Source organism: Myxine glutinosa, chromosome 5 (assembly GCF_964187855.1).
Source record: "Myxine glutinosa chromosome 5, kmMyxGlut1.1, whole genome shotgun sequence".
In the NCBI taxonomy this organism is placed as follows: Eukaryota; Metazoa; Chordata; class Myxini; order Myxiniformes; family Myxinidae; genus Myxine; species Myxine glutinosa.
In genome coordinates, this window is record NC_136265.1 from 30,311,084 (window position 1) to 30,335,270 (window position 24,187).

At 45.1% G+C, this 24,187-nt stretch overlaps 1 protein-coding gene across 1 annotated transcript; it reads left to right on the forward strand.

Annotated features, from left to right (window-relative positions):
• The first annotated feature begins 9,992 nt into the window (after window positions 1-9,992).
• On the forward strand, window positions 9,993-11,987 carry LOC137414722 (uncharacterized). The gene has a single exon (XM_068100233.2). The coding sequence runs from the start codon at window positions 9,993-9,995 to the stop codon at window positions 11,985-11,987; it is 1,995 nt and encodes a 664-aa protein (XP_067956334.2).
• The last annotated feature ends 12,200 nt before the right edge of the window (window positions 11,988-24,187 follow it).

Below are 24,187 nucleotides of genomic sequence, written 5' to 3' on the forward strand. Positions count from 1 at the left end.
ACTTAGCTCGAAGCTGCTGGTGTATCTTCGCAGCGCGTGGGCGGGAAAACCAGGCCTCTGTGCAGTTTGCTCTTCCAGCCGCGCTTAGCTTCGTCATCTTCGCGCAGGAAACCACAGCTCTCGGTCCGCAGCTCTTCCTCCTCACGATCATCATGAAGATGTCGGAACACGACTGCTCGTAATGAATCTCCCTTGCACAAGAAGGAAAAATGTGACCGTTCATTATGGGATCCAGAACGAGAAGAAGCGAGAAGAGAAAATGTCCACCATTCCAACTATTTTGTACTTGAGGTTCTGATGTCATCCCACGACATCTCCGTCTCCGCTCCCATCAGCGAGTCTCATCTTACCAGTCCTTGTGCCCATCAAATCCCGACCAATCACTGCTCTTCTAGGTGTGGCCTCACAAACCTGCCTGTCCTGTGTGCTCACCAAGTCGGTGTTATCAGCGATAGTGCTCAATGTCTTGTTTCTGGTTGGTTTTTATTTAGCGTTATTAATTATGGTGAGTAGTGCGGTGTCATAAGGAACACAGGAAAAGATTACAGTCAATTACATACAGGGAATTAATTTACCCATAATCCCTCGCTAATTAACAAACCCCAACCCTCTTATGGGGACGAAGATACAAGCTCTTCCACGACATACGGTCTACACAAATTTCCTACTTACGATACATGAAGGTTTCTTCTTCTTCACGACAGTCGTAGCACATTAATCTATACATTCTACCTGGCTCTAAGGTAATCATTGTCTACCCCCTACAAACAGAACAGTATTATGATTGGTGTAAATCATGACAACACAGCAACTCAGGTACTGTCATTATCTTCAGCTAAAACAAGCCTGTTCCTGTAACGACGCATGGTGAGGCGAGCATAGTGAGCCAAGCGAAGCTAGTCTATATATATATTGTTACGCAACCGTGATTAACACCACAGTTACGGATGGCCGATTTGCGAGACTTTACACTCCCGAGGCGAAAACTCAATGGCGGATTAAAGCTCAACACAAAGTTAAACGCGCGGAATGGCGGACACAGCAAAGCTCCGCCCGCCGCCTTATCTACTAAAATGAAACACCCAGGAAAACTGCGTTCAGATATATACAGAAAATAATATAAGGATTTATTATTTATAAGTAAAGACAGTGAAAAAGCCCGTGCCGGTAATACTAATAAATCGAATAAGCCTAAATTGGGATCCCAGACACAACAGATATCAAACACGATACGAGGGAGGTGAATACGAAAATAACACGTCTTTTTGGTTTATGCACAGTGTATTCGCGGGTACGGCCTTATCTCGTCCTTGTCGTCTTGGTGACCGCCGTCCAACACCCGGCTCCTTTCGGCCCCGATGTACCCACGAGGCCTCGCTCCAAGCACCACGCGTCCGACGCAGGCCAGCGGCTCCACACGAGGTCGATCTCCACAAGGTCCGTGCACCAAAGGTTCAACGTAAGCTGCACAAAGCAAGCGAACTCCACTTGACTCGACTCTCTTTTGGGAGTGCTGGCAGCCAAGTGCCAACTGTTCGGTGCCAACTGCCAACTCCGACGAACTGCTCCGAACTGCTCACGAACTGTTGCGAACTGCTGTTCAACGAACTGGTTCCACGAACTGCCTCCCACGAACTGGTCCCCCACGAACTCTCTACGAACTGCCACGAAATGGCGTCCGACCGTCGCTAATATCTCTGGCCGATGACGTCACATTGGCGCACTCCTCAGCCAATCATAGCCTCCCAACTCGCCGGTCACGCCCTCTGCGGCATCGCTCTCCTGACATCTCCCGTCCCCGACCCCGCGGTCCTTGTGTTATAACACGTGCCAGGCGAGGTTTGTAGGCCTTGGAGGTGTAAACGGTGGCGGCCAATTGTGGCGGTGTTTTTGGCCTGGTTTCCTGTCCATTTGTTCCGAAGTCATTGTCAGGGAAAGGAATTATTTAATGTTGCGCTAAGGACCTAACTAATGTTTATGTGGTTTGCAGTGCCATAATGGACAAAGGTTTGACTACTAGGTGAGACTCACAGGGGCGTTACCTTTAATCCCTCACTATTTAACACTCGAACCTCCAGGTAGGTCCACAATCATACATCTTCCCCCGACGACCGCCTAAACATCAAGAACTTATTACATGTAGAGTCCCTGTCACGACAGCCGAATACCTACCTATTCAGATCTACCTAGCTCTAGATGTTGCTCTACCAAATTCATAACAATATATTTATACAGTCATGGCCAAAAATATTGGCACTCTTGCACTTTTTTCAAATAACTCACAATTTTCTCTAAAAATAAGTTGAAATTGACAAAAGTATTTGGTCTCCACAATTCTTTATTTCACTGTTAATATTACAGAACCTTTTGTTTTTGATTCAAAACTTAATATATCCTTTTTAATCAGGAAATAAAAAGTAATGGCATTGACAAAAGTATTGACACCTGTAGTAGCAATATTTGTGTGCATAAACAAAATCTCCACACACATTGACCACTTGCAAAGATTTAATTAAGACCCTGGAAAAGATCACTCGATTGACAAAAAGGATACAACAGAGATACAGAACCTAGCCGGCTTATTAAACAGCAGCAGAAACGACGGATTGAGCGAGTCTTCTGCTCATTCTGGAGAGTTCAGACTTTTTTTTTATAGCATCAGGGACAAGGGTTTTCCTCTGATATTGGTGAGAAGGGGACAAGGAAAAATAATGGGTCACCAGGGTCGTAGTCAGCCTGGCGCCAGCAAGACTGTTTCACATAATGCAAGCCTTAAGGAACGAGAAGGTATGTTTGTCGAAGTCAAACTGATTAATGAAGGTCAGAGAGGTTGCCGCTTGGAGCTGAACAGGGACTCTCTTGACTATAGTGTTCATCTGGCAACATCTCATATTAATCTTAGAGGGGAGATTCTTGCTTACTTATTTGTTCTTGAGAGTAGCTGAGTTTGTAGCTTCTCAGTTCCCACAGAGTATTCCATTTCTCACTGCACAGGACTCTGTAATTAATACAGCTCTTTTCACATTATTATTTACTAGCAACGGTACCCGCCCTATGGGCGGGGCTCCAATTGGGAAGCCCAAATGAAAAGGCAAAATATCAGAAATTGAAGGTTTTTTTTATTTTAAATGATTCATATAAACATCCGTTGAATCATATCACACGCAAATCAGCAAAATCTAAACAGTATCTTTAGAATTTCAATAAAAGCCACATCACTGTTCATATCGGTAAATATTATTCCACCGTGCTTCAAATCGCGATCGATACACGATGATCGTGGTGATCGTGATCGTGATCGATAATAGTGTTCACAATCACTATTATCGATGCTATGTCGTATGTATTCCCGATACGTGTACCAAATTCCCAATATGTGTAACTGTACCAAATCAACAGTTAAAAGGCTTTTGAGCCGATAGCTGTTATGGATTTGGCAAGATCGATGGAGACAGCGATCTGTTAGCGTAATAACTGCCCAAATAGCTATGTGGAATTCTCTCATGTAGAGATTAAACGTTACGGCTGTTACGGCCTCGGCAAGATCGATGGAGACAGCGTTTATTATACTTTTAATGAAGGACACTGTCTCATTGTCTCAAGCCCCAGTCCCCATCACAGATGGGGCTCAGCAGTTTACCCGAGCCTGACGGCGAAGGGCAAGGTACACGCTGGCCCGTCCAGTGTAGCGTGCGTGCAGCCCCGGACATCGAAGGGCATTAAACGTTCATTAAACATTAAACGTTCATTAAACATTAAACGTTCATTAAAGGATTACGAAACGAAAAACATTACGAAATTATGTTCACACCGTCACGTCAAACACTACCGTGAACACATACATCGTCACAATGGACGTTATGCGAACGTGAATGTTATGCGGGAGTCCAAACCTGAGAATACTGGAGACCAAAGCTGAAATTGGGAAAACTAAATAGCCTATTTTACTCCTGGAGATCCCAGGATTACCCACACAAAATATCGTTTCGATCGGTTGAGCCGTTTATGCGGTACCTTCGAACAGACGGACAGACATTTGGTGAATTATAGTAAGATAGTATAATGAATACACATGTTCTATAGTTCAAAATGCAGATTGCTCACAATATATAGCATTCCATATTTCTAAAGATTATACAACACTGCTGTGACACTGCTGTAAAACTTATAATGAGTTTTACAAAGCAACATTCATGTTTCTGTGTTTTCCTGAAATGGGAAGAGGGTACAAACAAATTCGTAATTAGCTGCAAGTAAAAAAAACTCACTCGCAGGGACAGTCTCATCATTTGATTAACTTTAGAAGTTTATACTGCTACACACCCTGGACTTAATATTTGGTAGCACAGCCTTTGGACAAAATAACTGCAGTCAAGCGCTTCCTATAGCCATGAATGAGCTTCCTACACCTCTCGACTGGCAGTTTGGCCCACTCTTCTTGTGCAAACTGCTTCAGTTCTCCTAGATTTGAAGTGTGCCTTCTCCCAACTGCTGTTCAGACATACCTACAGGGACAGATGTTCAATGGGATTTAGATCTGGACTCATTGCTGGCCACTTCAGAACAGTCCAGCGTTTTTTATTGAACCATTCTTGGGTGCTTTTTGAAGTGTGTTTGGGGTCATTGTCCTGTTGCAAGACTCATGACCTTCGACGGAGACCCAGCTTTCTGCCACTGGGTTGAACATTGCGCTCCAAGATGCCTTGTTAATTTCCTGATTTAATGATGCCATGCACACATTCAAGGCACCCAGGGCCAGAGGTAGCACAGCAACCCCAAAACGTCACTGAAGAAACAAAACTCCATGTTTGAATGTAGGGAAAGTGTTCTTTTCTTTGAAGACTTCATTTTGTTTTCTGTCAACATAGAGATGATGTGCTTTTCAAAAAAGCTCTAATTTGGTCTCATTTGTCCACAAGACATTCTCCCAGAAGGATTTTGGCTTCTTCAGGTGTGTTTTGGCAAACTCCAGTCGGGCTTTCTTCAGTCTCTCAGCAGTGGGTCCTCTTGGGTCTCCGACCATCGAACCCCCTTTCATTGAGTCGGCGACGGATGGTGCGAGTTGAAACTGTCGTATCTTGTGTCTGACCTCCTCAGACAATTCTCTGGTTTTCTATCTTTTCTCCAGGCTCAATGGAGACTGGACACACAGTGACACAAAACAGCAGAAAGACTCCTTTTCTCTATTCAAACTGGTTGAATGAGTGATTTTTATATTGCAGGCACCTGCAACTCACCACAGGTGAGTTCAATTCCAAAGTAAAGGAGAATCACCTGCTTGAAATCTAATCATTTCTGACGACTTCAAAAAGGTGCCAGACAATTCTCTGGTTTTCTATCTTTTCTCCAGGCTCAATGGAGACTGGACACACAGGGACACAAAACAACAGAAAGACTCCTTTTCTCTATTCAAACTGGTTGAATGAGTGATTTTTATATTGCAGGCACCTGCAACTCACCACAGGTGAGTTCAATTCCAAAGTAAAGGAGAATCACCTGCTTGAAATCTAATTATTTCTGACGACTTCAAAAAGGTGCCAATAATTTTGTCCGGGCCATTTTAGGATTTCTGTGTGGAATAAGCTAAGATTTAGTAATTTTTTTCAGATTTTGTTTTGTTTTGTTCCACTGCAAACCAAAGAAATACAAATGTGGATACCAAAATATTTTTTTAATTTCAACTATTTTCTGGAAGAAATGGTGCATTATTTGAAAAAAGTGCAAGGGTGCCAATATTTTTAGCCACGACTGTATATACTGAATACCACCTGTTGCTTACGCAAAACTTCTACTGTCGCTGCGGTGGGTAGTTTTGTGCAGCATCATGGTTGAATGGTTGATCTAGCCGTGGTTGAACTCGAGCCTTCAGACCCCAGGTGTTTCATGGAAATGTTGGTAAATCCGCAATGATTTTTCCCATATCATTGGTCCACTACAACAAACAACAACAACAACAGGCATTTTAAGGCCATTTTCCCTGCTAAAGCGCGGGTTAGCCCCATGACAATCTTCTCCATTTTGCCCTATTTTCTGCATCTCCCCTTGTTGAGCCCGTTGCCCGAATTTCTTCTTACACCACCTTCAGCCAAGTCTTTCTCGGTCTTCCCCGTCCTCTACTTCCTTTTACATTCATTTCCATCACTCTTCTCAACCAATCACTTTCATCCTTCCTCAACACATGACCAAACCATCTCAACCTGTTTCTCTTCACAGCATCCATCACAGCCTCGATTCCCATCATCTTTCGCAATTCATCATTTGTCTTCCCCTCTCTCTCAACGATACTACGCATATCCACCGAACCATTCACATTTACACCCTTTCCAGCCTTTGTTGCTGCTCTACGTTCATTACCCATGTCTGGCTCCCATAAATCATAACACTTCTCATACATGCAGCATACACCTTTCCCTTCAGCTTCAAAGACACTCCCCTCCTCGTCAGCATGCCACTCAGTTCCCTAAACTTCTTCCATGCACATCTCACTCTAGCAACCGTTGCCGAGTCTGATCCACCTTCTCCATTCAGCATGTACCCTAGGTAGCAAAATGTTTTCACACCTTCCAGCTTCACACCATCTCCAAGATCCAACTCAACATTTCCTCCATCTGCAGCGCCCTCTGTGCACACCTTACATTTGAATGTAGCTGCCACACTGGTTAATGACCCTCTCAGACCACAACATTTTTGATGAACCCACTCATCGCACATTGTACATTGAATGGAGTTCACTCCGACACCCTTCCTGCACACAGCACACAGCCACTTCCCAGTTCTTTCCACCTCACCACATGCTTTACCACTTGCCATCACCTTCGTTTTTCCGATATTCACCTTCAGACCTTTTGTCTCCATACATTCCTTCCACTTGTTCATCTTCTCCTTCAGTCCATCCATACTTTCCGCAATCAACACCAGATCATCTGCATACAACAACTCCCACGGTAAACCCTCCTTTACGTTCCGAGCCAGCACCTCCATCACAGCTACAAATAGTAGTGGACTTAGTACCGACCCCTGATGCACTCCCACCTTCACCTCAAACTCACCACTGTTCCCGTCCTTCGTCCTTACAGCTGTGCGCGCTCTCTCTTACATTGCCATCACTACTCTGATCAACCATTCCTCCACTCCTAGCTTCCTCAATGCCCACGTCACTACTTTGCGTGGAACCCTATCGAATGCTTTCTCCAGATCAACAAACCCAAGAAACAACTTCTTCCTCTTCTCCATGTACTTCTCCTGCAACTGCCTTACAATAAAAAGCATGTCTGTCGTTCCTCTTCCTGGCATAAATCCAAACTGCATTTCGTCGATCTTCACTTTCTTCCTTCTCCTCCTTTCCAACACCCTTTCCAATACCTTCATTCCATGCTCCAATAACTTTGTCGCTTGATACGAGCCACAGTCCAGAGGGTCACCTTTCCCTTGTATAGAGGGACGAGGGTACTCGGTTCCCAATCCACTGGAATGCGGCCTTCTTTCACCACCAGATTACAGATCCCTGTCATTCTCTTCACACCCCAACTTCCTGCTGCCTTCAACATATCTCCCACAACTCCCGTCGGCCCTCCCGCTTTTCTACTCTTCATTGCTTTTATCGCTTCCTCAACTTCCTTCTCGGTTATCTTCTCTGCCGGTCCTAAAACTGGGTTACAATCTGTTGCCATCCCATTCATTCTCTGCATTCAACAGCATTTCCATACATCTCTTCCATCTTCCTTTAATTCCATCTGTGTCCACAACGATTTGTCCCACTTCATCCTTCAAGCAACTCACCCCCATCATGACATCTATGACATTTGATGTCTTTTTTTTCTTAACTGTTGTGTGCCTGCTATATCTTGTACTGCTACCATTACAGAATTTCTGTGTGTCATTTTCTGTTTGATGATGATTCATTAATAAGAGTGCTTTAATAGCACATTAAATGTATTTCCTAATCGCGTTGTTCATCTTTTAAACCAAGCTTCGTTCCTGTATACTGATCTGTTTACTATAGTTAACGGTGCACTGGAAACAACAAAAGGCTCGTAATAGGAGGTAATCGTACACGAGGATACAATGACTCATCTCAGCTGAAAAACCGTGATTGGTCGAAATGAAATACCGCGATAACAGAATCCGGACATTATATGTTGCCCGCGATTGGTCGAAAGCCACGATCGATATTAGAATCCGCAATATTTGAGGGTTTACTGAACGTACTTTTTTCTTCAGTACTGAATATACTTTATATGTTTCCGACACTTCAAAGCTGAAGAGCAATAAATAAACACCTTCTAATTACCAACGCCACCATAGGTGGATAGAGATGATGTCTTCACCAAAAGTCTGTTCGTCAGTTTGTTTGTCAACAAGATATCTCAAGAAGTTGTGGATGGATTTGGACGAAACTTGGTGGACAAGTTGGTTGTGTAACAAGGAAGAATTGATTAAATTTTACTGAAGGTTTCAATCCAGATCCAGTGCTGAGAATTTTAAAGTGATTCTTCACAATTGAGTGATGAGGTCAAAGTTAAAGCTCGTTTCGGTCATCCGTCACCCAGGGGTCTTAACCCCGGGGACACGACAATATGTAGCATGATATTTCAAAAATTTGTTGATGACTTATGAGAAAAATAGGGTGGATGAGTTGGTTAAGTGACAAGAACAAGCCAATTCGATTTTGGGTCAGGTTTGGATCCAGATCCGTGGGCGACAAAACGTAAACTGTTCAGCATGACGGAGGCATGCTCTCTACTGAGTGCCATTTTAGTTTCCCAATGTGATTAGGCAGTCTCCCTGTGTAAGGGTCTCTACACTAATCTGTCTCTGTCCCTGTCCCTGAAGTCTCGGCAATAAGTTTTATCACGGAAACTTTAATTCTGTTCCACTTTTGTTCCTCTCTCCCCCCCCACTCCCCCTCCTCGCATGGTTAAAGTATTTGCAAGAGTAAATGTAGTTTTTACTCAAAAATATGTTGATTGACTTCCAGGTGAAGTTTTCATGAAAGTGTAAGTTTCCTGATTCACGTCTGTTTTGAAAATGCACCCTCTCGTGTTAATGTTGTTTTTTTCCATCCCTGTGACAAATCTTTTTTTTTTTCTGATCAATCTTCAGGGAGATGGACTCCGATCTTTCAGTTCGCTGAAAGGTCCTCTACCAAGAATACTGTCACGTTCACTGAAAATTATTCTCAGCAACACGAGAGGTTTACGGATTATAAACAGAAAAGCATTAATCGACAAGAACAGTTGCAGATTCCCACTTCTGAAAAGATACACAGGTGCACCATGTGCAATCAATCATTCGGTTGCATTTCATCATATGAGGTACACCTGAGGACCCACTCTTCAGAGAATGTGTTCAAGTGTAGTGTTTGTTTCATATTACTCTCTGACATCTCAACCTATCAGAATCACTTGAGGAAACATATTGGCGAAACACCGTACACGTGTCATGTTTGCAAAAAATCATTTAATAAGAACTCGTCCTACCGGGAACACATGAGGAAACATCCTGGGGAAAAGCTGTACAAGTGCCTTTTCTGCAATAGATCATCAAAATGGAAGTCAAGATACCAGGAACACATCAGAATTCACACCGGTGAGAAACCGTTTAAGTGCACGTTGTGCAGCAAATCCTTCAGCAAGAACGAACATTGCAAGGTACACATTGGGACCCATAAAGGGGTGAAGCCCTATAAGTGTACTGTATGCAGCAAATCTTTCAGTAAGAATGAACATTGCAAGGTACACATAAGGACCCACACTAGGGTGAAGCCATACAAGTGTACTATGTGCAGCAAATCATTCCATAACAATGTACACTGCCAGGTACACATAAGGACCCACACTGGGGAGAAGCCGTATAAATGTAGTGTGTGCAGCAAATCATTCGGTAAGTATGCACACTGCCAGGTACACATAAGGACCCATACTGGGGAGAAGCCATACAAGTGTACTGTGTGCAGCAAATCATTCAGTAAGAATGAACATTGCAAGGTACACATGAGGATTCACACTGGAGAGAAGCCATACAAGTGTACTGTGTGCAGCAAATCATTCACTCGGAATGCACAACGCCGGGTACACATAAGGACCCACACTGGGGAGAAGCCATATAAGTGTACTGTGTGCAGCAAATCTTTCGGTAAGAATGAGCATTGCAAGGTACACATGAGGACCCATTCTGGGGTGAAGCCCTATAAGTGTAATGTGTGCAGCAAATCATTCAGTAACAATTCACACTGCCGGGCACACATAAGGACCCATACTGGGGAGAAGCCATATAAGTGTACTATGTGCAGCAAATCATTCAGTAAGAATGAACATTGCAAGGTACATATAAGGACCCATACTGGGGAGAAGCCGAACAAGTGTACTGTGTGCAGCAAATCATTCAGTAAGGGTGCACAACTATGGGTACATAAAAGGACCCATACTGAGGAGAAGCCATATAAGTGTACTGTGTGCAACAAATCATTCAGTAAGAATGAACATTGCAAGGTACACATGAGGATTCACACTGGGGAGAAGCCATATAAGTGTACTGTGTGCAGCAAATCATTCAGAAAGAATGAACATTGTAAGGTCCACATAAGGGCCCATACTAAGGTGAAGCCCTATAAGTGTACTGTGTGCAGCAAAACATTCGGTAACAATACACACCTCCGGGTACACATGAGGACTCATACTGGGGAGAAGCCATATAAGTGTACTGTGTGCAGCAAATCATTCAGGAAGAATGAACATTGCAAGTTACACATGAGAATTCACACTGGGGAGAAGCCATACACGTGTAATTTATGCAATAAATCATTTCGTAATTATGACAAACGCAGGGTACACATAAGGACCCATACTGGGGAGAAACCGTACAAGTGCACTATGTGCAGCAAATCATTCAGTAAGAATGTACAACGCCAGGTACACACACGCAGCCATACTGGGGAGAAGCCGTATAAGTGTACTATGTGCAGCAAATCATTCAGTAAGAATGAACAATGCAAGGTGCACATGAGGACCCACACTGGGGTGAAGCCGTATAAGTGTACTTTCTGCAACAAATCATTCAGTAGCACTGCACAACACCGGACACACACAAGGACCCATACTGGGGAAAAGCCATATAAGTGCAATGTGTGCAGCAAATCATTCAGTCAGAATGTACAATGCCAGGTACACATAAGGAGCCATACTGGGGAGAGGCCGTATAAGTGTACTGTGTGCAGCAAATCTTTCATTAAGAATGAACATTGCAAGGTACACATGAGAATTCACACTGGTGTGAGGCCCTATAAATGTACTGGGTGCAATAAATCATTTCGTAATAATGACAAACGCAGGGTACACATAAGGACACATACTGGGGAGAAACCGTACAAGTGTACTTTGTGCCGCAAATCATTCAGGAAGAATGTACAACGCCAAGTACACATAAGGAGCCATACTGGGGAGAAGCCATATAAGTGTACTGTGTGCAGCAAATCTTTCGGTAAGAATGAACCATGCAAGGTACACATGAGGACGCACACTGGGGAGAAGCCGTATAAGTGTACCTTGTGCAGCAAATCATTCAGTAGCACTGCACAACACCGGATACACACAAGGAGCCATACTGGGGAGAAACCGTATAAGTGTACTATGTGCAGTAAATCATTCAATCAGAATACACAACGGCAGGTACACATAAGGACGCATACTGGGGAGAAGCCGTATAAGTGTACTGTGTGCAGCAAATCATTCAGGAGGAATGAACATTGCAAGATACACATGAGGACTCACACTGGGGAGAAGCCCTATAAGTGTATTGTGTGCAGCAAATTATTCAGTAAGAATGAACATTGCAAGAAACACATGAGGACCCATACTGGGGAGAAGCCCTATAAGTGTATTGTGTGCAGCAAATTATTCAGTAAGAATGAACATTGCAAGAAACACATGAGGACACATACTGGGGAGAACCAACAATTACTAGGTTCCAGACAAATCAGAGAAGATTAAATGAACAGAAATCATCCTCCAGTGCAAAGTGTATGCCATGCATGAAGCATGGGGGATTGACGGTAATGGAGAAAGATTCATGAACCACTTGAAACAAACAAAGCTGGCAGCCGAGGTTGATAGTTCCATTTGGGAACCTCAATTCACTAGCATCCATGAACGAAAAATACTTCACTCAGGAACGGGTAATGGAAACGAGAACGGCACTCGGCCTCCACCGGGCTGAACATTTTACGTTTTGTATCCCACTGATGGGCCGGATCTGGGTTCGGACCTGAACCAAAGGCTAATCAATCGGCGTGTTCTTGTCACTTACCCAACTCATCGACCAAGTTTTGTCATAATTTGTACATAACTCTTTGTGATATCATGCAACATATCATTTTTGGCCCAATCACTTGATAGTGAAGAATCGGTGGAAAAAAAAAAAAAAACTCTGATCCGAATCCGGATTCGAATCTTCAAGAAAATCTATTTTATTCGTCCTAGTTACACACCCAACCTGTCCACCATGTTTTGTCTGAAGCCATCCACAACGTTTTGAGATATCTTGATTTTATCATTTTTTGCACTGTCTCTCGATGGTGAAGAATCACTTAAAAATTATCAAGACAGCAAGCATTTGAAGACATGAAGCGGATGCCACAAGAAGAGAGAATTAAAATGAAGACGAAAAACTGGACAAAGAAAGAAAAATTGACCTTATTATGGGCAATGGAGTATGCCAGGCTAAAAGTCGTAAGAGAAGAAAAGGCGGACAACTGGGAACAGATATTCCAAAGAATGTGCCCTGATGAGGTTAATTTTAAACGGGCAACACCAAGTTCAAGGAAAAACAATTTCATCCATCATAAAATATTCACAGAGGAGGAACTCTGAATAAAACATGAATAAACTGACGAGGCAATAATAAATAATTGGTCACCAACATGGCGCACTGCCACCAACACACCAATGGAATGACGGGACATACATATAGGATGAGATTCCCAGAGTACAAACTCTCAAAGAAAAGGAGCAACCGACAGAACTTACTGGTGTTGAGCAGGAAATAGAACAAGAAGAGAGCAGAAGTAAACGGGATTTCAAGTTTATTAAAAATAACAGAGACAGAGATTGGGCAACAGATTGGCGAATTTCCCCTCCCCCCCCCCCCCCCCCCCCGTTCCCACGCCTCCTCCCCCCAAGCCCTCTCCCTCCCACACATCTCCCTGCTCTTAAATGTTGTGTGCTCTCAAGTGTTTGTGTGCTTCCCCTTCTCTTGTCTTCCGCTCCCTCTTTTTATATATTTTGTTTGTCTGGTTGATTTGTTTGTGAAGTAAATGTCAGCTCTTTCACGAGCCTCGATTCAGTAGACAAAAAAAATTGAATCAGGAAACAAAATATCTGATAATCTGACCAGAAACAAAACACCATAATGGAAACAGAGACTGGAGAAGCAGAGACAAATAGAACAATTCAAGAAGGGAAACAGAAGTCCAAAGGTCAAAAAAAAGAATTAGACAAATAAAAAATAAATACAACATCGAAAACAATGGCCTAGAACCATTAGCTACCCAGAATAAGCTCCAAATACAACAGAAAACGGAACAAAAAACGATGATTAGGGCAACAACAGCAAAATCAACAGTTTGAAAATAACCTGAAAACAATCTACAGATAACTCCACCGAAAAGAGAGGATCTTGAATGAAGGAGGAATGAGTTTGCTGCTGTTGTACACTGGTTGTAGTCTGTACACTGATGCATATTGTTTGGAAGAGCTTCCCTTGTTGAATGGCTTGCAATGCTCTGATACACTGGTGAGGGGGACAAGTGTCGGGTGGCGGTCATTTTGGGAAAGGGAGGGATTGGATTGGGGTGGGGTGGGTTACTTTGAAAAATTGGACTTTGTTGATATTTGTAATCGATTTTGTCATTAAAATATTTTTATTTTCTGTCAACTGTTTCGATTTTGTTTGTATTGATATTATTGCTTTGATTAATATCCTTTTTTTTTTTTTTTAATTGTCTTTTCCCCCTATTTTCTGTCCTTTTATTCTCTCCCAAATCCCCTTGGTTCTCCTTCAAATCATCGCAATAATATCCCCCATTCCATCACTACGTTCCCGCAACCCGTGCACTTCAAACCTTGTACCTCCTTCCCACCTGCTCCCGTCTTCACCACACCACTACCCAGTCTCATCCTTCTCCTCTCCCATGGCCGTGCCTTCTCTCATCGGCTCCCCTCCCACTCAAAGCTTCCCTCTCACCCCTCCCTCACAAACCAACCGCCACTTCCCTCCTCAAAGCAAATTTTGCTTTCTCCCCCCTCCAAGCTTTCACCTCACCTCTCACCTTCAAATTCCCCCTCACTCCTCTTTTTCGAAGTTGCCCCTCACACATCTACAAAACTGCCTCCTCCCCCCGCCCTCCCTCTTCAAACTCATTCCTCCACCTCCAATCTGCCACTTTCCTCTGCCCCATCTCATAATTTCTCCTAACTGTGCTTTATCCCATCAACACCTAGCCTTTTGTCCTCCTGCTCACCCTGTCCTCTCTCCGAACTCTTCTACAATCTCTGACGCAGTCAATATCTCTCACTACCTACCCTCACTGGCTGGGTGTGGGTTCCTTTCTCTCCTGCCAAGGCACCTCAGCAAAGGACTTCTGCGACTCACTGGGACTGACACAATCTGTCAATTTCCCGACCCGGATCTCAGTCAATGAAGTATCTTCTTTTGATTTGGTTATGACAAACTTCCCTGCAAATGTCTGCTGTTCTTCTGCTCCAATCTATTTATCTGATCATTTGCTTGTTGAAGTGGACATCTCTCTGGCCATTCTCAGAGCTTCCTCGGCGTCAACGAGTCTGGTATTTCACTCAGGCTGACTGGCACGGTCTTCAAGCAGCCATAAATCATCTGGACTGGTCTCCCAAACTACCTTGGTTCATTTTACACAATGAAAGTACAAATCATTACAAATCAAAAAGCGATAACATAATCGCTTGTTAATCGCCGCATGGGCCACACTTGCTTCCAGATGACGGAGGATTCTTGTGTAAAATTCATTTTATTCTTATTGTGCATTTTATTGTAAACTAGCGTAGATCGGCTCGCAACGCTCGCCTCGCCACACGTCGATGCAGAAGCACATGCTTGTTTAAACTGAGAGTAATGACCTGACTGAACTTGACTTGCTGTATTTACAACAATCAAACAAACATTTCTTTCATTTGTAATATTGGTGATATTATTTATTTGTCATCGAAGAAGGTCCAAATGGTCTAAAGCTCCAAATGGTCAAGGATCCAAACGGGTCCAATGGGTCTTTAATGGTCTTCAGGGATTTGAATTGTCTTTTGGGTGTGCAGGGTCTTTTGGGTCCTCTTGGTCTTTAAGGTTTTTTTGGGATTATTGGGGTATTTTGGGTCAGCAGGATCTGTAAGGGTCTTTGGGGTATTCTGGATCTTTAGGGTATTTTGGGTCTTCAGGGTATTCAAGGGTTTTCAGGGTCTTTTGGGTCTTCGGGGGTATTTTGGCGTCTTTGGGATATTTTGGGTCTTTAAAGGTCTTTGGGGTATGTTGGGACTTTTGGTGTATTTGGGGTATTTTAGGTCCTCTGGATATTTTGGATCTTTAAGTGTCTTGGGGGTCTTGGGGGACTTAAGGGGTCTTCAAAGTTTTAAGGGATCTCAGCAGTCCAAAGGATCGAAATGTATACTGTATTTTTTTTTTTTTTTTTTTTTTTTTTTTGTATTGTATACAAGATCGAGGCTCGTGAAAGAGCGCACATTAATCACACAGAAAGACAAACCGACACATAAAACATATAACATCGGGAGCGGTAGACAAGATGGGGAGAGAGGGGGAAGGACACAAACACAACATTTGAGAGCAGGGACCGAGAGACATGGAGACATCGAGAGATCTGAGAGAGGGCGAGGGCTTTGGGGGGGGGCATGGGAAGGGGGCGGTGGGAGAGGTATAAAACATATGGACAATGCCAGGACTTCCAGGAAAGAAGTTGGAATTTCAAACAAGGTGGATCTGGGGTGAATTAGCGGAGGTAGAAAAGATCAAGGTTTTGGATGGGGGAAGATAAGAGATGGTGGTGAACAGCTGTTTTAAAGACCTGGAGGGAGGAGTGGGATTGAAGGGAGTGAGGGAGTTTGTTCCAGAGGCGGGATAAAAGAGGAATGAAAGAGTGAAGGTGAGCAGAGAGCCGAGATTTCGGCAGTTTAACCATCAGAGGGTTGCTGGCAGATCTTGTGCGACCTGTAGGAATATTTGGGGGACAGAGAGAGCTGGGGGTGCAAGGCCGGAGAGGAGTCGGTAGAAGACAGAAAGACCACCTACCTGCCTGCGGTGAGTGAGTGAAAGGCCCTCAGAGATAGCTTCATCGCGGGAGATTCCAATAATTCTGAAAGCTTTGGTTTCAACAGCGTGAAGCCGAGCTAGGTGTGAGGCAGGAGCACCGGCCCATAGGGGAGAACAGTATTCCATTGAGCTGCGGATGAAAGCCTTGTATGTGGTGAGGAGCTCAGGTGTGCCGAGGAAGGACTTCGCACGACGGAGGATGCCCAGTCGGCGACTGGCTTTGGAGGCCAGCTTGGAAATGTGGTTTTCCCAAGAAAGATCATGGCAGATAGTGAGACCCAAAAGCTTGAGCGACAGAACTTCTTGGAGAGGATTGTTGAGAAAGTAGATGGGAGGGTTGTCCAGTCGATCTTTTCGGAGAGACATAGTAAGAGTGTGAGATTTGTCAGGATTGAAAGACATGTTCCACTTGTTTGACCAGTCTGTGATTTTGTCCAGGTCTTCAGAGAATGAGGAGGCAGCAGACTGCCGATCTGAGGGAAGAGGAATGGAGCGGCAGAGAGTGGAGTCGTCAGCAAAGAGATAGAGAGGATTTTCGAGAGAGTCAGAGAGATCATTGATGAAGACCAGAAAAAGCACGGGGCCCAGAACACTGCCTTGGGGAACTCCAGCCTGAACAGGAAGAGGAGATGAGAGAAACCCATTCAGGGCCACACGTTGACGACGACTAGAGAGGAAGTCCGCCAGCCATGCGTGGAGATTTCCATGGATACCAAAGGAGGAGAGTTTGGTGAGCAGAGCGGGGTGCCAGACCGTGTCGAAGGCACGTGATATGTCGAGGGAGACAGCTCTAATTTCCTGTTTGGCATTGAGGACCTCCATCCATTGTTGAGACAGCAGAAGCAGCATGTCCAGAGTAGAGTGACCTGGTCTGAAACCAAATTGATGATCAGAGATCAAGCCATTGGAGAAGAGGAAAGATTTCATATCCGAAGCAATGATGGATTCCATGACTTTGCTGATAATTGGGAGAAGGCTGATTGGTCTGTAGTTGCTAGGATCTGTTTTTGCACCTTTTTTGTGCAAAGCGGTGATGTTGGCTGATTTCCAAGCAGATGGCAGTTGACCTTGAGCAAAAGAGAGGGTGAAGAGAACAGAGAGAGGGTGAGATAGAGCAGCATAGCAGGATTTTAGGACCCGTGGGCTGATGCGGTCGGGTCCAGTTGCAGAATCGGAGTCGAGGGTTGACAGAAACTTTTCCACCTTGTCAGGAGGAAAGGACACGGAGTCCAGGAGCAGCAGGGTACGACTGGGTATGGTGGGTACAGAGAGGGATGGGTTTGGGACACAAGATTTAGAGGCAAACACAGAGTTGAGGCATTCAGCTTTTTCACGTGCGGAGTCAGCTGTGTAGCCGTTTGAGGTAAGGGAGGGGATGGAGGGGGAACAAACACCAGAAACGGATTTGACCAGATGCCACCAGGATTTGGAAGAGGGAGACAGATAAGAGAGTTCGGTCTTGAGAATGGAGAGATATTGTTTCCTGGCTCTCCTGAGGGTGGACACACACTTGTTTCGGGCTTTGTGAAAGGAAATGAGATTTCCTTCCGTTGGATTTGCTTTCCAGGAGACGAAGGCAAGTTGTTTCTGGGCAACAGCCTCACCACAAGATTCCGTGTACCATGGACGGGAGGAAGGGTATGACAACTGAAGACGAGATGGGATAAATCTGTGCATGAGAGAGAGCAATTTACTTTGGAAGAATTCCCAGGATGAGTTGATGTCAGAGGTGGTAGAGATGGGAGACCAGTCCAGATGATTGATTGCTGCTTGAAGACCGTGCCAGTTGGCCTGAGTGAAATGCCAGACTCGTCGACGCTGAGCAGGCTCCCTGAGGATGGTCAGAGAGATGTCCACTTTAACAAGGACATGATCAGATGATCCGATCGGAGCAGAAGAAGAGCAGCAGACATTTTCAGGGAAGTTAGTCATAACCAAGTCCAGAAGAGAAGATGTTCCGTTGACTGAGATCCGGGTCGGGAAATTGACAGATTGTGTCAGTCCCAGTGAGTCGCAGAAGTCCTTTGCTGAGGAGCCATGGCTGGTGAGAGAGGTACCCACACCCAGCCAACTGGCATGATGACGGTTGAAATCACCACATATGAGGAAGAGAGAGTTGGGATGAGTAGATAGAAGTTGGTCCATATCATCAGACAGCGAGATGTAGATGGAGTCATCACTGTTTGGTGGACGGTACAACACACATATGAACAAGAGGTGGGAGCGAAGGGGAAGCCATAGCCAGAGGTATTCCTGGGGGTGAGGTGGAGAGAGTGCAGTGCAGGGCGAGTGAGGAAGAGAGTTTTTGATAAAGATAGCAACCCCGCCTCCAGGACGAGGCTCAGGTCTATCATACCGGAGGAGGGAGTAGCCCGGGAGAGATACTATGGAATCGGAGACATCATAAAGGAGGAAAGTTTCTGTTAAGCAGATCACGTCTGGTTTGACAGAAGCAACCTGTATGGAGAGATCAGTTAAGTTTGAACGAAGGCCCCGGATGTTTGAGGTCCATACCGTTAATGAAGAGGAAGGGGGAGCATCAGATACAGAACAGGGGGGAGGAGGGGGAGGAGGGGTAGGGTAAGATGTGGAAGAGGTGGAAGAGGTAGGGAGAGCTGTTGAAGGTGTGTCAGAGATTTCAGAATAGCTCAACAGTATTCCAACAGTACGTAATTAATAGACAAATGAAAAATCACTCATCGAGCTGCACTTGGCAAAGGAGAACAAAGTCGAATGGCACTCATTTTAGCATCCCTTTGACCTCAAAAATAATTGGTGGTTGAATTCATTGACCTGATATGCAAATCGTCTTCAAATTTTAAGTTAATCGGATGAAAATTGACAATTTTAGAAAATTTGGCCAATGTTGACCTTTTGGCCTAAGCTGATCTCAAAAATAGTTGGCGAATATATATATATATATATATATATATATATATATATATATATATTCGCCAACTATTTTTGAGATCAGCTTCGGCCAAAAGGTCAACATTGGCCAAATTTTCTAAAATAGTTGGCCTACAATATAGTTGGCTAATATAGTTGTCCAACTCAATAGTTGGCTCAAAAATAGTTGGCGGTTGAATTAAATTAGTTGATATGCAAATTATATTCAAATGTGAAGTCAATCGGATGAAAATTGAGGATTTTAGAAATTTGGAAAAAGTGGTTGACCTTTGGCCTATGTTGATCTAAAATAAATAGTTGGTGGTTGAATTCAGTTAGCTGATATGAAAATCTTATTCAAATTTCAAGTCAATCAGATGAAATTTGAGGATTTTAGAAATTTGAAAAAAGTGGATGACCTTTGGCCTATGTTGACTTTTTGACCTCACAAATAAATAGGATTCTGTGGGACCACCAACTCTACCATTTGGTGAAGATCGGTTTAAAATTGTGACATGTAGGCAAGTACAAGTGAGCGGACCGACAGACAAACACACAAACCGGAGTGAACACTGCTTCCTGGACGGACGGACGGACCTACGGCTTTCACGGACCGTGGTTTTCGGTTTCACATATAATAATAATAATAATGCATTTATTTTATATAGCGCTTTTCAGGAAGCCCAAAGACGCTTTGACAGAGTGCAAAACATAACGCATAGCAAAACATAAAGACAATTGCAAAAAAAGAAGAATCAATAGGGAAATATTCAAAGCACAAAGGAGGGAGAAGGAGAGGAGATAGTCAGGGGTTAGATGCTGTGGGTTAAATGTTGAATGCAGTGTTGAACAGGTGGGTCTTGAGTGATGTTTTGAATGTGGTGAGTGAGGAGGAGTCTCTGATGGTGTGAGGTAGCGAGTTCCAGAGGGTGGGAGCAGCGATGGAGAAGGCCCTGTCCCCCCAGGATCTAAATTTGGTCCGGATGGGGGGGGTCAGGAGGTTGGTACCAGCAGAGCGGAGGTTGCGGGTGGGAGTGTGTCTGGAGAGGAGGTCAGCCAGGTAGGATGGGGCCAGGTTATGGAGGGCTTTGTAGGTCAAGAGGAGGATTTTGTACTGGATTCTCTGGGAGATGGGGAGCCAGTGAAGCTTGTAAAGGACGGGGGTGATGTGGTCACGGGTCCGGGAATGGGTGAGTAGACGGGCAGCGGAGTTCTGAATGTATTGGAGTTTATTGGTGATTGTTGAGGGTGAACCATAAAGGAGGCTATTGCAGTAGTCCAGACGGGAAGTGATGAAGGCGTGGATGAGGGTTTCTGCAGCCACAGAGGAGAGGGATGGACGGAGACGGGCGATGTTTTTCAGGTGGAAGAAGGCTGTCTTTGTGATCTGTTTAGTGTATTTGTCGAAGGAGAGGGTTTGGTCAAAGATGATGCCAAGATTCCGGATGTGAGGGGAGGTGGACACTGGGAAACCGTCGATGTTGAGGGCAAAGTTATGGGTGGACTTGGTGAGCGTTTTTGGGCCAATGATGATTATTTCAGATTTATCACAGTTAAGTTTGAGGAAGTTGATTTGAAGCCAGGATTTTATTTCAGTGATGCAGTTTGTCAGGATAGAGTGGGTGGCGGTGGAGATGGACTTGGTGGAGATGAAAAGCTGGATGTCATCGGCGAAGCAGTGGAATTGGAGACCATGACGGCGGATTAAGTGACCGAGGGGGGACAGGTAAAGGATAAAGAGGAGGGGGCCAAGAACTGAACCTTGGGGGACACCTTGGGGGAGGGGAGCAGTGGGGGATTTGCAGTTATTGATGGAGATGAACTGACGTCTGTCAGAGAGGTATGATTTAATCCAAGAGAGGGCAGTGCCGGTAATGTTAAAGGTGGTTTCAAGTCGGGTGAGGAGGATGGTGTGATCGATGGTGTCAAAGGCAGCGCTGAGGTCGAGGAGGATGAGAATGTTGAGGTTGCCAGCATCAGAGGAGAGGAGAAGGTCGTTGGTGATTTTGAGGAGAGCAGTTTCAGTACTGTGGTTGGACCGGAATCCGGATTGGAATGTTTCATACAGGTTATTGGCAGAGAGGTGATGCTTGAGTTGAGTGGCTACAGCGCGTTCCAAAACCTTTGACAGAAAGGGTAGGTTGGAGATGGGTCTGAAGTTATTTAGGGTGTCAGGGTTTAGTCCAGGTTTTTTCAGAATGGGGGTAACAGCAGCAATTTTGAGGGATGGTGGGACGATGCCTGTAGACAGGGAGGAGTTTATTGTTGCAATGATAAGTGGAGAAAGAGCAGGAAGGGAGGCCTTGACAAAGCTGGAGGGGATGGGGTCAAGAGTGCAGGTGGCAGTTTTCATTCCGATGAGGAGTTCAGAGAGGTCAGTAGGGGAGACTGGGGAGAATTGAGACAGGGGATGGCAGGATAAGGGGGGGCAGGTGGTTTGAGGGGGAGCGGGTGCGGCGGTGGTCAAGCTGTTGTAGATGTTTTCAATTTTGCGTTGGAAGAATGAAAGGAAGGAGATGCAGTTGTCTATTGTGAATGACTGGGTGGTGGTGTTCAGGGGGCTGAGGAGTTTGTTTATTGTAGAGAAGAGTGCTTTTGGGTTTCCGGAGCCAGAGTGGATAATTTGAGAGTAGTAGGCGGAGCGGGCGCGGGAGAGGGCATCTTTATAGTGTTGTATGTGGTCCTTGTAGGCCTGGGAGTGAACTGTGAGACCTGTTTTATTGCGGAGTCTTTCAAGTTGGCGAGCACGAGTTTTCATTAGGCGGAGCTCAGGGGTAAACCAGGGAGCAGAATGGGTGAAAGAAACTGTTTTGGTTTTTATAGGCGCAATTTGGTCAAGGCAGGAAGAGAGAGTGTGGTTGTAGTAGTCAGTGAGGTCAGAAGGGGTGTGGAGGTCAACGAAGGGAGAAGTGGACATTTTTTCAGAGAGGGTCGATGAGAATGAGGCAGGTGAAAAAGCGTTTAGCTTACGGAAGTTGATAGTGCGATAATGCCTTGGTGCTGGGGTGGGGATGTTGATGGTCAGAGTGATGGCTAGGTGGTCAGAGAGAGTGAGGTCGGAGCCAGAGAGATGGTGCAAAATTAGTCCAGTAGAGCAGACAAGGTCCAAAATGTGACCACGGTTATGGGTAGGAAAGTTGACATGTTGAGTGAGGTTAAAGCAGGTGAGTAAATCAGTGAAGTCAGTGGTTAGCGTGGAGTCAGTGGAGTCCATGTGGATATTGAAATCACCAAGGAGGAGGATTGAGGGGGAGAGGGAACATAGCTGGGTCAGAAAGTAGGAGAAGTCAGACAGGAATGATGGGTGTGGTTTGGGAGGGCGGTAGACAACAGCCATGACTGACTGTGTGTGACCAGAGAGTTTAAAAGCCAGGTGTTCAAATGATGGAGCAGATGAGATGGAGATGAGGTTGGTCTTGATGTCTTGTCGGTGAATAACGGCAATTCCACCACCTCGGCCCTCCGAGCGTGGTTTATTGATGTAAGAATATCCATTGGGTGTGGTGAGGTTGAGCGTGTAGTAGTCCAGTGGTTGTTGCCAGGTCTCAGTGAGACAGAGAAAGTCCAGTTTATTTTCCAGGATGTAGTCGTTCAGGATGAGGCATTTGTTGTTGAGGGACCGGGTATTGAACAGGGTGAGCTTGATGTTGTTTTGTACGGCGGGTATGAATCCAGGTGATTTGGCCAGGGTTCGCAGACAGGAGGTGCGATTTTGTGCGTTGTTGTGACCAGGTGTGTTGGGACGATGAGTGGGAGTGCGCTGAGCCGACCAGAGGATGGGGATGGAGTGGCCTGATTGTAAATAAACAAACTTACGACCGGAGCCACGGTGAATGTACCTGGGTCGACGCAGGAGTCCATTCGATCTGATTGCAGAGATGCATGATGGGGTGGAGCGGGTTTTAAGCAGGAGAAGCCTTGCGGCAGAGTACCGCAGAGCCATGCCAGCAGGAGCGAAGGCAAAGCGAGCACGCGGCCAAGGGTGAGGAGGCGAAACAATCGACACAACCAACGGGAGAGGGCCCGAGGAAACAGCGATGGAGCCGAGCAGGTGAAGCCCGGAGCAGCAGAGCAGAGCCGGGACCGCGCAGAGGAAGACTCAATGGCCATAAATCCGCCACGACCACCAGGAAAGCAAGACACGGACAATGGTCCAGTCAGAGAAGCGGCGAGCAAACGACGCCAGCGTCCTCTCACGACCGGACCGGAAAACATATGTACATAAATATGTTAATGTGTGCATTGAATGTTTGGAAACTTTCCAAAAATGGTGAGAGTGTGAAATTATAAAACTAAAATTTTGGTGTGAAACAACAAGCCAAATATTCCGGATGTTATGAAAGATTGACAAAGTTATCCAAATCGTCCTCTTCGTGACCAATTTCCATGAAAAGCATCATTTGGAAACTCAAAGGTTCATGTTTAAGGACAATGGGGGTGCTCCCTGGAGTTTAAGGAAAAACTTAAGGAACCATCTCCCAAATTAAGGATGTCCTTCAGGGGAAACTTGAGGAAATATTTAGGTAAATCCTCAAATTTTTCCTTAAAGATGCTTTATGCAACCAGGCCTGTAATTGTCATTAAGCACGGTGGAATTGGCTGCGGCCATATTATTTCATCTCGGCACCATGGTGGGTGGAGTGAAGCGAGATGTGGGTGGAGTCAAGCGACAGATGTGGGTGGAGTCGAGCGAAAGATGTGGGTGGAGTCGAGCGAAAGATGTGGGTGGAGTCGAGCGAAAGATGTGGGTGGAGTCAAGCGACAGATGTGGGTGGAGTCAAGCGACAGATGTGGGTGGAGTGAAGCGAGATGTGGGTGGAGTGAAGCGACAGATGTTGGTGGTAAAGCGACAGATGTTGGTGGTCAAGCGACAGATGTGGGTGGGGTCAAGCGACAGATGTGGGTGGAGTCAGGTGACATGTGGGTGGAGTCAAGCGACAGATGTGGGAGT

What these genes read in the sequence shown, in the direction of transcription:
- LOC137414722 (XM_068100233.2), top strand. Translation starts at nt 9,993, where the DNA reads ATGAGGATTCACACTGGAGAGAAGCCATACAAGTGTACTGTGTGCAGC.